The 13,243-nt window shown below is 41.1% G+C and overlaps 1 protein-coding gene across 1 annotated transcript; it reads right to left on the bottom strand.

The window, feature by feature from the left end:
- Positions 1 to 306: 306 nt before the first annotated feature.
- Positions 307 to 5,941, bottom strand: LOC125372729 (sodium- and chloride-dependent creatine transporter 1-like). Its single transcript, XM_048383218.1, has 4 exons — positions 5,734 to 5,941; positions 2,809 to 2,940; positions 1,972 to 2,210; positions 307 to 342 (listed from the first exon to the last, which is right to left on the bottom strand). Exons 1-4 carry the CDS (start codon positions 5,939 to 5,941, stop codon positions 307 to 309), a joined length of 615 nt encoding a protein of 204 aa, XP_048239175.1.
- Positions 5,942 to 13,243: the final 7,302 nt, after the last annotated feature.

The raw sequence follows: 13,243 nt of genomic DNA, 5'->3' as shown, positions 1-13,243 counted from the left end.
CGTTTCTAGATGTACATTTTGTGCTGATATCGCCTTGTTGACAAATGCTAGTGGTTTCTTATAGTCATAAAACTGTGCTTATAGATCACATATTTTATCTGAGCTGATTAAATTCCAGCAATTTTCATCGAACAGTTTCAGGGGTCCTTTTTTCATTATTTTCTCAGGAGTATATTACCATTCACGTGAATTACTTAAACGAGAATTACCTTCCCAGCAGACTTGATTCCACGAATTAGACATAGAAAGATTATTACATATGAAGCAAACAGGCATCCAACTATGTGCCACTGTACAGAGCCCACGTCATCCAAGCCAGTAGAGATACTCAGTACATTGTACCTGAAATACACATGTTAAGTATTTAGTTAACACAAGTAGCAAGAACAGTTGCGGCAACTTCGAGATGTGTGTGATTAGCGCCATAGTTCAAGGGCAAATTGAATGTCAAAACCAGATATTTTACATTAAGATAGTGAGACTAAATATTGTTTTAAAAAGCATCTTGAAACAGGGATTTTGAGGCAGTTTTTCTTGTTTATCCACAAAATCTCATTTATCCCTCGATCTTGATCATGTTCTCGAGACATTTTATAAATCTTAGTGCCATCATAAGATCGTACACATTGTCAACACAGTCTTATATGGCACGCTTCCCAAGCCGTTCAATATTCTCGCCTATGACAGAAGCTACTGCTGCTGAAAGTACTAGTGTTTCCATTTTGGAGATAAAAAGTGAAGTGATAATAGACAAACAAATACACATGTGATGGACAGATGTCAAAGCATATGAATGCATAGCATTGTTAATGTTTACTCAAATTTAAAAAATTTAAAATAAGATTATGTGGTATAACATACGAAGGTGGTATAGTGCATACGAGCTTGGTATAAGACAACCTGGACAACTGTCGCCAATACTTCATCTTTTTTTATCAAATGGCATATTTGTCCATAGATAATTCCTGTGCATACGAGGGTGGCCCAGTCGTCTGTGGCGCCGCGATTCGCCGCGTCCCGTCCCGTTGGAACGCCAGAAATCTATGATTGTGGGTTCGAATCCCGTCTGAGACCTGCATCACTTCGGTCTTTCCTCCCACATTAAGCTGACACGCCGCGATATAACTGTAATTGTCTTAAAAGCTGCGTTGAACCCAACTCACTTACTGTGATATGAGCGAAACGTGCGACTCTTATTATGGTAAAACGATGAAGTAACAGTTATTGTCATTGAAAACAGGCATATATCAACTTAAGTATATAGAGTTGTAAGAGATGAATATGACGCATCAAGGTAACAGGATTACACATATACTACTGTCCTGACGCATAACTTGCACATGGTAAATGCACATACCAGGTAGTCACACTTTAGAGTGACTATTCTCCATCATCTGGATGTTCCATGGCGTATGTGTCAGATTAAGAGTTGAGGTAAGGTGAAATTGGGTTTAACGTCGCGTCCAAGAGTATTGCACTTATATAGCGACGTGCATGCACGTGTATGTGTGTGGCTGCTTGTACTAGTCCGGACTGATGCCGATTTATAGTGCTAGCTCACTGAGATACCATGCCGCAGTTTAACATGAATACCCCACTCAGACACAGTATACTGACTCCGAGCCGACCAGTCCTTGTTTTAGCCCCTTAATGTCGAGCGCCAGACAGGGTAACAACAAGTACCATCTTTTAACGTATTTTGGTATGACGCGGCCGGGGATCGAACCCCGGACCTTCCGCTCTCCGGGCGGACGCTGTCAGATTAAGACATTGTACTTATGCCTTTAGGTTTCTATTAACATGGCATCATAGATATTAACCTAGCTGATACATCATATGGTGTTTGGACACTAGAACATAATGAATATTTGTAAGGGGAAACACAACATGTTTTGCCCATGCTATGTTTGACAAAGACAATGTTGTATCGTACTGCCAAAACTCCTCGGCAGGTGTGTGAGCCAAAGTCACATTTTCCCACAGCTCGGCAGTGATTGCATCTGATGTATTCCCTCCCAGGGCTGCCATGCTACTGCTAGAAGTAGTATTCCAGTCTTCCGCACACAGGTCGGTGTTCCAGCTGTTGCCACAAGTTGTCCAGGGCAGGACGCTGGAGCAGGACTTCACCATGTAGTAGATGGGCCAGGCCAGATAGAGGTTGTAATAGGGCATGTAAGCACATGTAACCAATACAGAGCCGACACCAACTCCTGATTTTAAGAACAATATTCACATGTGTAAGATAGCTACGCGATAAATCGCAAAAAGTAACGGAGAACGAAGCGTGGTTTATTTCACGATAAAACATTTATCTATCATGACGCCATTTCTGGAGATTCGCAACTTAATGACGTCGTATATTGGACGACGTTCTTTTGAGAGGGAAGGGTCTAGTGAGTTGTTCCAGATAGATTTGGCTGGGCAACACGGATAAACGCAGTGGCCGAACGATCGAATCCAAAAGAGGGACAGCATGAAATGAAAGCTATGTTTTCAGCTATATGACGGGGTCGTGTAAATCAAATTCAAATCACATTTCTGTTATTTAAGACTCAGATCCTAATCGACCTTGTTGTATTCAACCAAGGCATATTAACAAAATTCTAATTATTAGTTAAAATGTTGTTAACGATGGTGAGTTCACCGAGTCAAGGGTGTTGCTACAGAGAAGTAACTTCGTTTTGTGTCATGATATATATATATATATATTTCTTTTTTTTTAAAAACATTCAACTTTTTTCAGAATGAATGTACTAAATCATCATTATGGAATACCAAATAATATTTATTAAAAACAGTTTCACTGACCTTTGAACATAGGGCAAAAGCTCCAAACTTGTTTGGCACCTTTTCCCGAGAACTGAGAGATGGTCGCCTCTAAGAAGAACGTTGGAAACCCGGTAATGAGAAGCAGCAATAAGAACGGGATCAGAAAAGCACCTGGAAGAAATAAGTAAGTGTACTCATGTGCAATAAATAGAGGATATTTCATGTGTCGAGTGAAATGCCATGTTTCTCTCTTCGAGTGACGGGGAACAGCAGATATGTTCACGAGATGAGAGAAACGTGATATTTCATGACACTGCAAACGCGAAAACGTCGGGGTTTTCTTCTTTATTGGGTTCGGATGGGAAAACAATTACACATTGATTAAAATTGATTTATTGGTGAGCATCAAGAAAGTTTCCAGAAAAGCGTCGAGTTTTCCAGCGTCAAATAGATGCGTTTGCTCAGCCTTGTACAACTGTTAACGATAAATCACCTTGATCCGGTCCCCTGACGCAATCTATTGCAGGCAGTAAAACAAATCAAAAGTCTTACTTCTTAATGAAAAATTGTCCCATGTCCCTTCAAGCTCCCGTCACCCAATCGCAAGCCTCTCCCAACTCTCTTTAGTTGTTCCAAGGCTGTACTGCATGATATAGCCATGGGTGTTTAGTTGATCTATACTCATTATGGTCCTGTCTGGATCATCTCTTCATGCATGTTGGCAGTTCTTAAAACTCTGCACTGCGCTAGTTTGTTCAATAATAAGTGAGTGAGTGAGTGGGTATGGTTTTACGCCGCTTTTAGCAATATTCCAGCAAAATCACGGCGGGGGACACCAGAAATGGGCTTCACACATTTTACCCATGTCGGGAATCGAAACCGGGTCTTCGGCGTGACGAGCGAACGCTTTAACCACGAGGCTACCCGACCGCCCCTCAATAATAAGAGTTAGCGAATGCATCATAGTCAAGTGAGCATTAACAACCCGATGATTGTGTTTTAAAAGTACATATAGTTTCTTAATCACTTATCAGCAATAATGTTTATCTAAGTTAATCAGATTAGCGTTGTACATGTATGTGGACGCCCAATAATGGAGCCCAAGAAAAAAGCTCTATTACAAGACCACTGATTTAGTAGGGCTTCCGAACATCAGATAATGTATTCGCTCTTTAAACATTCATATATATATCAGTGAAATCTGGGATATAGAATCTATCCTCCTGAACAACTCTGATTCATTCCTCCTCGAAGCTGCAGCTCAGATTTTGTAAATCCATGTTGGTAAATGAAGAACCAAGTCAGCGAGCCTCACCACTCGATCCCCTTTGTCTGTATGTGATGCTGTGCCGGAGCCATGTGGGCTGTGTGGGTCAAGCTGGGGTGGAAACCTTGTTTGATTATAGTAACCTGATACATTCTGGGGCTAGTTCCATACTAAGAAGAGTTCCTGGAGGATGGGAGGTGTCATACAAATTACTTGAAAACACTTTTACTGCTTCTGCTTAACTGATAGGCACTTTTCTCGGACGCAATAAGGTCGTGTTGGGATTATAACACAGCCAGAGACCTTAGCCTGGGGATAGCCTACAAGTGTTGATATCTTTCAATTGAAGTGTTATATTTCTGTGCGTGTGTTTTCATTATAATGGAAAAATGATGACTTATCATTCACTCGACTGTGTGATATTCCAAGTATCTATTTTCAACGTATGTGTATTTCTTAGTCTTTGACCTTTGCTAAGTAGGTACGTCTTGTAATGATTTTAACTTAAGTTATCGCCGGTGTTATTGCGTTACTTAATTTTGAAAAAGCGGTTCGGTTGACAGATGCAGATAGTATGTGTTACGCTGATGTAAACTGTCCGCGAAAAATCTCGCGTGTACAGCACGGAAAATGTAAGCACAGAAGTACACACTCCGCGAGGTCATGTATGCAAATGGGGCACGTCCAGTATCTGAAATGTATGGAAAATATTCAATAGCTGAATTTGACGTTATGCTTTGTAACTACTTTTTCCTTGAAATTATACGTTAAAACATAATCATGCGGCATACTATGTAGTATTCTGTTACACTGCCATCTGACTATACACCATACCATTTCCATTAGCCTCCCTGCTTCTATAACTAGCAGCTGACAAGTTATTCAGTTGCAGTTTACAGATTTTTGTTTACGTTTTTTTTTACCACGAAATGGAAAGTATTAACAACGTGTGGCCGTTTCTTCAACATGTCCTTTTCTGATACTTTTGACAGTATGGAGCTGTCGCGTTTCCTAGATCAATTACGTGCTACAAACATCCCGCGAAATCGCATGAGCGTAGAATGGCAAATGTGAGTTGTAGAACTCAACCAGTAGAATTCATTGCTTCCACTAGGAGCCACGTGCGCCGTGCCAAACTCAGCCCCGTTATCTGACACCCAAATATCGGGAAAACTGTTCCTTAATCACACAGTCCCAATTTGCAGAGATGTTTATTTTACAAATACACACAAATATCGGTTTGTTTGTTTGTTTGTTGTTTAACGCCGCACTCAATATTCCAGCTGTATGACGGCGGTCTGTAAATAATCGAGCCTGGGCCATACAATCCAATAATTGATATCATGAGCATCGACCCACGCAATTGGGATAGGATGACATTTTAGGCTCGCTGACTTGGTTGCTGCATGTCATCGTATCCCAATTGCATAGACCGATGCTCATGATGTCAATTACTTGATTGTCTGTTCCAGAGTCCAATATTGACACATGGCTCGAATAGTACTGGTTGCGCCGTTAAAAAACAAACAAATAGGATACTTATTTACACCATAACGGCAAAGCTTGAAAACAGGCCTCACTTACATGAATGATGCTTTCAGAAATAGTTTATGGTTAGTGGTCTCATGTTTTTTGGATTGTGATACCACGTTTATCAGATGATATCATATATTGTGCAGATAACACGGGTTTCCTACCTCCGCCGTTCCTGTTGCAGATATAGGGGAACCTCAGCAGGTTTCCCAATGCAACACAGTATCCAACCATTGTTAGCATGTAGTCCAGATGTCTGCTCCATGATGCTCTCTGTCGTGCAGGTTCACTTCTGTTACCTCCTTGGCTTCCTCCTTGGCAATGTAATTCCGTCAAGGGCAGTCCCGCATCAGTGTCCCCCGTGCTCGCCATGCTTTGCACTGAGTGTTGCGTGAACCTGTAAGGCAACTTAATACAAATGTATTGTCTACTCTAATAATATGTTGCTATTATGAACCAGTTGCACAGACGCAATTAAATTAAATATACACGTGTCACCTGATATGTTTATAACACTGGTCTGTTTTAGACATGCACATACAAATGCACAGTAGACTTGCTTGTTTGGTGGAAGCGTTTGAGTAATGTATTGCATGGCCAGGTTGAAATACAGAATTCGTAAATGTACTCTCGATAAAGAGTTGTGTGTATTCGAAAATAACAGATGATTACAGAAAAAACAAAGAGGTATCGAATGATGGTACTTTATGAGTAAGAAAAGAGATAGACGACATGCAACATGACAAACAACAGAACATGTTGGTGGTGTACTGTGATGGTGTAAACAACCAAACAAGACGACCAGGTGCATGGTAAAAAAACAGGAACGTTTGAGATAACTTCATCAAATATGCCTGTATATGGCGTGACATGATCCAATCTCCCAATTACGATTTGAGAAAGTCGTGTTAACTCCTCGTGCAGTGCCTGGCCCAGTTCGGCTAACACCTCGGCTAACCTAGCACAGTAAAGTTCCTACTCTCAGGCTCAATTTAGTATTTTATCAAATAAGTGGAGTAAGAAACTCGCACCACGTTTGAGTCTCGTCAGGCCATAACTCCATAACGTTTGTTATCTCGATAACATACATATGGGAGCTATATTATTTATTTTTTAAAGCAAAACGTGAATTAGCAATTTGTTGTAGGTAGTATATGGCATTTAATGAAGCAGTATTAAAAAACTAAAGGCTTCTATTCAGTTTGCTCTCCACGTTCAGAACATGTCACCAGTTTTGACAATGACATTTTAGGTACGAGTTGGGGTGTGCCTTACCACGATGGGGACACCAAACATTGTACCCATGTTGGTACCTTCGTTTGACCGGCCAACGATTTAACCACTTGACTACCCCCACCGTGCCGACTACCGTGCAAAGTGTATTGCAATATATATGATATTTATTAACTGCGAAAGTAAAATGAATATTACATTAAGTATCTGTTTAGTGGAGACAATAAGACACTGCAGAGGGACTGGGTGACTAATTTGTATAAAACATCTTTGTGGAAGCTGTACCTCTCGTGTTATATCCGGGTATTGTGGGTTCTTCCTTACAATTAATCTCCATTTTTCAGTCAAAGTCTATCGCCAGACTCAAGCCCTGTTCGTGGCTTTCACTAAAGTGGAAAGCACAATTTGCGTCATTTCATAAACCTGGCTAGAACAAAAAATGGGCCTTAACATGTGTTTGGTTGTGTTTTGTGTTCGGTGTACAACACGTAGATATACAAACTGAGGTTCTCATGGACATTTAATAACAATGTAAAAAGTGAAACGTTCACTGCACTGGAAACCTGCACGCTATGAAATTATTCTCCCTACGTTCGACACGTATAAATTTCATTAGTTTGCATGTAGAATACTGCTCTCAACAGCTCCTGAATGTAAATAGGTTTGGCCACTGCATGTTCTGATTATCAAGGCATACCACTCAAAACTGTGTACGAGTAATGTTTCTGTGATTGCCCCTTTGTATTAATATTGCAATTAACATTAAATGAATAGTCATTTGAACGTGGTGTGAATCGGGTTTGGGGACCGATTGAATTTTATTTCCAAAAAACTATCCCCACTTTTTTTTTTTGTAATGTTTTGTTAGGTTAATTGGTTGTGTGTTTGTTTGTTACTCCTTCACACACCTGTCTGATGTTGGGTGTTGAGGTTTCAGAGGTAAATTGGCCAGGAACAGCATCACACTTGGAGTGTGAATGTGAACACCCTATTCTACAATCTTTCATCCGTAACTTATCAAGTCTGGTCCAGACTCAGTCCTTTTTTGTGCTTTAAATAATAAATGAATCGGGCACAGTTGAACACTACATTGTTCCATTTATTTGACGTCGGCCCGTGACCAAGCAAGTATTGGCCAGACCCCGTGTTGCCTTATTGTGATGTAAATAATAAATGAAGCACATACTGTTAAAACAAATTTATTTCTGGTATTTGTCGTCGGCCTTTGACTTATCACATCCAGGGCAGACTCCACGTGACATGTTTAACGCAACACTTTCCAGCTATATGAAGGCAGCCCGCGAATAATGCGGTATTGACAAGTTGCTAATGTTTTTAACAAAGTCCCACATCGTTGGACGGGATGACAAACAATTATCAATGTCACCGAGCCTCACCATCCAATCCATTTAGTCGTTTAGATTGTGATCTAAACAGTTAACGAAGCTGGTACTGTTTGATGCCCCAATCTTCGAGCTATATGACTGTGGTCTGCAAATAATGGAGTATTGACAGGTTGCTAATGTTTTTGCTAATGTTGGACAGCCTATTCAGCTGACCTAAATAATAAATGGAACAGGTACTGTTATTCGAGCAATCCCGCCACATTATTCGAGCAATATGTTTACTGGAGTTTGGGCAAGAAACACACGATACAAGAAACACAAGTTGTCCCATGTTCCACAACGTCCCTCGCCTTTCGGAGAGATGACAAACAATCAACAAAGTCAACGAGCCTGACCATCCCATCCCTTTAGTCGCCTGAAAGGTTGCAGGGGACTAAGTGCAAACCAGATTCCCCAAGGGTGTCAATGCTTAGCAAGTTCCATGTAACCATATTTGCTTTTCGGTACGAACAGATGACCAGTGCCCGAACTATTTCGTAGGGCTACTAAAAGCTACTAAAATCCAGACGAGGTGATTTCAGTGTGTGTTTACTGTTCTTGAATCTAGGAAACAGTTTTGGAGGTCAGGTGAAATGGGGTTCAACGTCGCGTCCAAGATTATTACACGTATATAAGGACATGTATGCACGTGTGTGTGTGTGTGTGTGTGTGTGTGTGTGTGTGTGTGTGTGTGTGTGTGTGTGTGTGTGTGTGTGTGTGTGTGTGTGTGTGTGTGTGTGTGTGTGTGCTTGTGTGTGCTTGTACTATAGTCCGATTTATAGTGCTAGCCCACTGAGATACCGTATACACTGACTTCCAAGCTGACAAGTCCTAAAGCACCTAAATGCCGAGCGCCAGACAGGGAAACAACAAGTACTATCTTTTAACGTTTTTTGGTATGCTGTCCACATTTACAACTTCGCAGGTACAATCGAGCGTGCTCTTTCTTGGAACACCTCAAACGAATAATTGCACAAGCCTTCTTTGATCAAGGTACAACATTCAAGTATAAAGTAAAGTTTTCAAAACGTTTTATTGTAGACAAACATCCTCACGCGTCGTATTTAGATCTATGCACAAAGATGGGTGTGACAAAAACTGGTACCCCAAGACTATTTAACAAGTGGGGTGATCGGTCTGGTTTGGTAACACGCCGCAGTCGCATGGCAGGTGTACTGCTCTGTGGCGTCAGGGAACAAACAAGCACGTACGTTTAAAGCAATGTGTGTAAGAGCTTGGTGCTGGGTCACGTGATGGCTTTCCGGCAAATCAACAAATTAACCAGTTTCTTATGAGGTTTTGTGAGGCCAAGATTCATTTTACACAATGCCTAAACCTACAAAACGTCCACAGGAGAGTTGTTCTAAGAAGTCAGCTCGGCGAGAGACCAATAATGGCTTCCAAAACCGTGGCAGTGACCTAGAGGTAAACCCCGAAGGTTCGGGCGATTCTCATGAAAACGATAAGGTATCAAGGACATTGAATACTCTTCTAAAAGGAAAATCACATATCATGCAGAGTCTAGAGTCATTTCATTCAGAACTAGATCAAATTCGTCAAGATTTCAAAGCTATCAGGGGAGTTAATCATGATGTAAACAATGTTTGGAGTAGTGTCACGACTCAACAGGGAAAACTCGACGAACTGACGTTGAAGCTGGACGATCTCGAGAACCGTAGTCGTAGGTGTAAGTTGGTATTGTTCGGAGTCCCTGAAGACTTTATTAAAGGATTCATGAAATATTTTCTACTGCTGCCAGGTGCTATATCGACATACAAAAAGCTCACCGAACACCGAACGGAACACCTCATCCCGAGGCTCATCGCCCCAGATCAATCCACGTTGCCTGTCTGCGGTTTGACGACCGAGAGAAAGTTAGGATTCTAACTATGAAATCCCCGAAAACCACGAAGTTTAGAGACACAACAATTTTGTGTCAGAAGATTGTTCAAAGAGAATCCAGGTCGCAAGAAAACAACTACTCCCATTCAAGAAAAGGCTTCGCGTTTGGAGAGACATATAGAGGTTATAGCGTTCGCTCGTCACACCGAAGACCGGGTTCGATTCCGGATATGGGTACAATGTGTGAAGCCCATTTGTTGAGTCCCCCGCCGTGATATTGCTGGAATATTGCCAAACCCGGTGTAAAATCAAACTCACTCACTTACCATGTGACTCAAGTTTGGGTTTCATCTATGACTTTATTTTTATTTTTAGGTTTATTTTACGAACGCTTCCTAAAACTAGGGCCTGCCAGCTGTGAATTTGCAAGAGTTGTCTCCCTTGATTGTAAATTCATGTTTCTTGAACCTGGGAGATTTATTGTTTATCACTTTTCAAATTTCTTTCTTAGACCTATTTTTCACGTTATATTAGATAGGACACTGAATGCAGTACCAGGTCCTTATATACCACCAGGCTGACCCTTGATCTGAGCAGAGGAAACTCCTGTCGTACGACCATGGCAAGCAACGCTGTTCGCGACCAATCAGGGCGTTTCTACCATATTGTGCTCGACGCATCAAAGCTCGTGGCGGAACAACACGCGGCTCGAACAATCAAGTCGGAAAACACACACCCCAAAACGACCAAAAAGGAAACGATTTACGGCCAAAAAGTGAGTAATAAGAGAGGTAATTGACTACAAGATATATACAACTTACTTATAAAAAAATCATTAGATGTATCTTATCCCTTACCCAATGTTATTTTGCTAAATTACGTGATCTTCTACATACACAAAAGGGCTTGAATTGGGAAAGGGCTTAGGCTACTGCGTTAGTGCACAGGGTGTGACTTTTTTAAACTATGATGTGAGCATGCTTAGAAAAAGGGCTGTGACTGATAGTGTAGTGTTTAAGGTAGGCTTAACAATAAAATAAGAAGACTAAAACTGTGTATAATTATGTAAATAAATTATATATAAAATGTAAAATGCAAGACATATTCAAAATCTGTAACTGCCACATCAAGATACGGTAACGGGCAAAGGTCAACATCTACAAAGAAAGGGTATTTTAAGTTTTGGAGGACAACAGACTGTGACGTCATATCTTTTGCGTTACATTGAGCGATATGACGTCATAACGCTGACGTTCGGTGTTGAACGAAAGCTTTGCAAAGCTTGCTTAGTATTTCTTAGGGGATCCCACCTCATGTTAGCTTTCCAAGTTGCCGTGTTCGGCGAAGTATTGTGGTGTCAACAAACTGCTTGAGCATATACAGCGCAATAGTTTGTATAAAGGATGTTGTCTTTGGTAGCGTAATTCCTAACGACAACCAATTCAAAAAACTCGCTCAATATATACACCAAAGACTTCGGGTTTCGTTTAGTCATGGTAGAATGGAGATCAACATACTGCGCGTTCGGTTCCAAATTCAATTTAGCGCTTCAGGCACTGAAATGTGTTTCCTCAAATCATCCCATAATCCTAGACATTTTAGAACTTTTCAATGGTCTTTCTACTGGCCAATGCGACATCGTCTTTTGCTGGTTGCCAAGTCATGTAGGCATAATAGGTAACCCAAAAGCCAATGCTGCAGCTAAAGCAGCTCTTGACAAACCGTTATCTCCACTACTTATCCCGTACAGCGATTTCAAACCAACAATTAAAAGTTATACTCGGGATCTCATGCAAAAGAGGTGGGACACCCAAGTAGAAAGCAATAAACTTCACAAATTAAAACCAAAAATCGGTCATACCTACTTGGGTTGTCAGTCAAGACATGACGAGGTCGTTTTACGACGATGTCGTATTGGCCACAGTCGGTTTACACACGAATATCTGCTTAAGACAGATGAGGACGAACCTCCTCAGTGTTTCCCTTGTGATGAAAGGTTCACCCTCAAGCATATATATTTCCCGTGTAGTAGCCTGGTGGTTAAAGCGTTCGCTCGTCACGCCGAAGACCCGGGTTCGATTCCCGACATGGGTACAATGTGTGAAGCCCATTTCTGGTGTCCCCCGCCGTGATATTGCTGGAATATTGCTAAAAGCGGCGTAAAACCATACTCACTCACTCACTATTTCCCGTGTCTGCGGTCATCTTATTATCAGCTATTTGAAAGAAATTGATCTGTATAATAAATTTTAAATATGTATGTGAATAATGAAATGCTTGTTTTTAAATTTGATGTTATGCTATTATCTGCTGACTTTATTGAAGGCTCTGTCCAGGAGGTTAAAGTATCGTAAAATTATTGTCCCCCTGTGTGACACATAATCCTATCATAATCGATGTGACTGTCATCAACCAGTGTTTTTAAGCCTCATTGCTGAGTATGTTTTAATATTGGCTAGTATTGTTCACAACCACCAGCAGCTAAAGTGATAACGTAAATCCTGCTGGGGTATCATGCAGAAAGCAGAGGTTGTGTGAGTGGTGGCTGCTTCCGGCCGCCCAGAACATGCCCTTCACAATTTACCATGCTTAACGTTGGCGTCATCGCTGATGTTCAGTGATTCATGTTTGTTTGTTTGATGTTTAACGTCGCACACAACACTATTCCAGCTATATGACGGCGGTCTGTAAATAATCGAGTATTGACTAAACAATCCAGCAATTTACATCATGTACTTCGATCCACGCAATTGGGATCGACATACATAAACCAAGTCAGCGAGCCTGACTACGCTATCCCGTCAGTCGCCACTTTCGACAAGCATAGTCGCCTTTTACGGCAACCATGGGTTGCTGAAGACCTATTCTACCCCGGGTCGGAATTCATGTATGTTCTTTTCATCACTATTTTATCCTTTTAATACGTTTCTAAGATGACAATATTTGCAACGTTTGATTTTCGGACAGTTTTGTAGCCTGTCCATCCAAAAGGTGCTGAGGGAACGTTTCCGTTTTGTTTGAACACTACCCTTAAACAGAAAGCTTCTGATACTGACTTCGTTTATCAATAATTTATTTAATAATTCCTGACCCAGGAAATTCGTAATTCTACCATCACATTTGGAATCATGCACAGAAGATGATCCTCCTGTGGCATTGAATCTATCATGATTGTGCAAGTGTTGGCATCACTGGATGACATTGTGAAAACGTG

This window comes from Haliotis rufescens, unplaced genomic scaffold, assembly GCF_023055435.1.
Source record: "Haliotis rufescens isolate VD_foot unplaced genomic scaffold, xgHalRufe1.0.p SCAF_46, whole genome shotgun sequence".
Lineage (NCBI taxonomy): Eukaryota > Metazoa > Mollusca > Gastropoda > Lepetellida > Haliotidae > Haliotis > Haliotis rufescens.
This window is presented reverse-complemented; position numbering and strand designations above follow the sequence as displayed.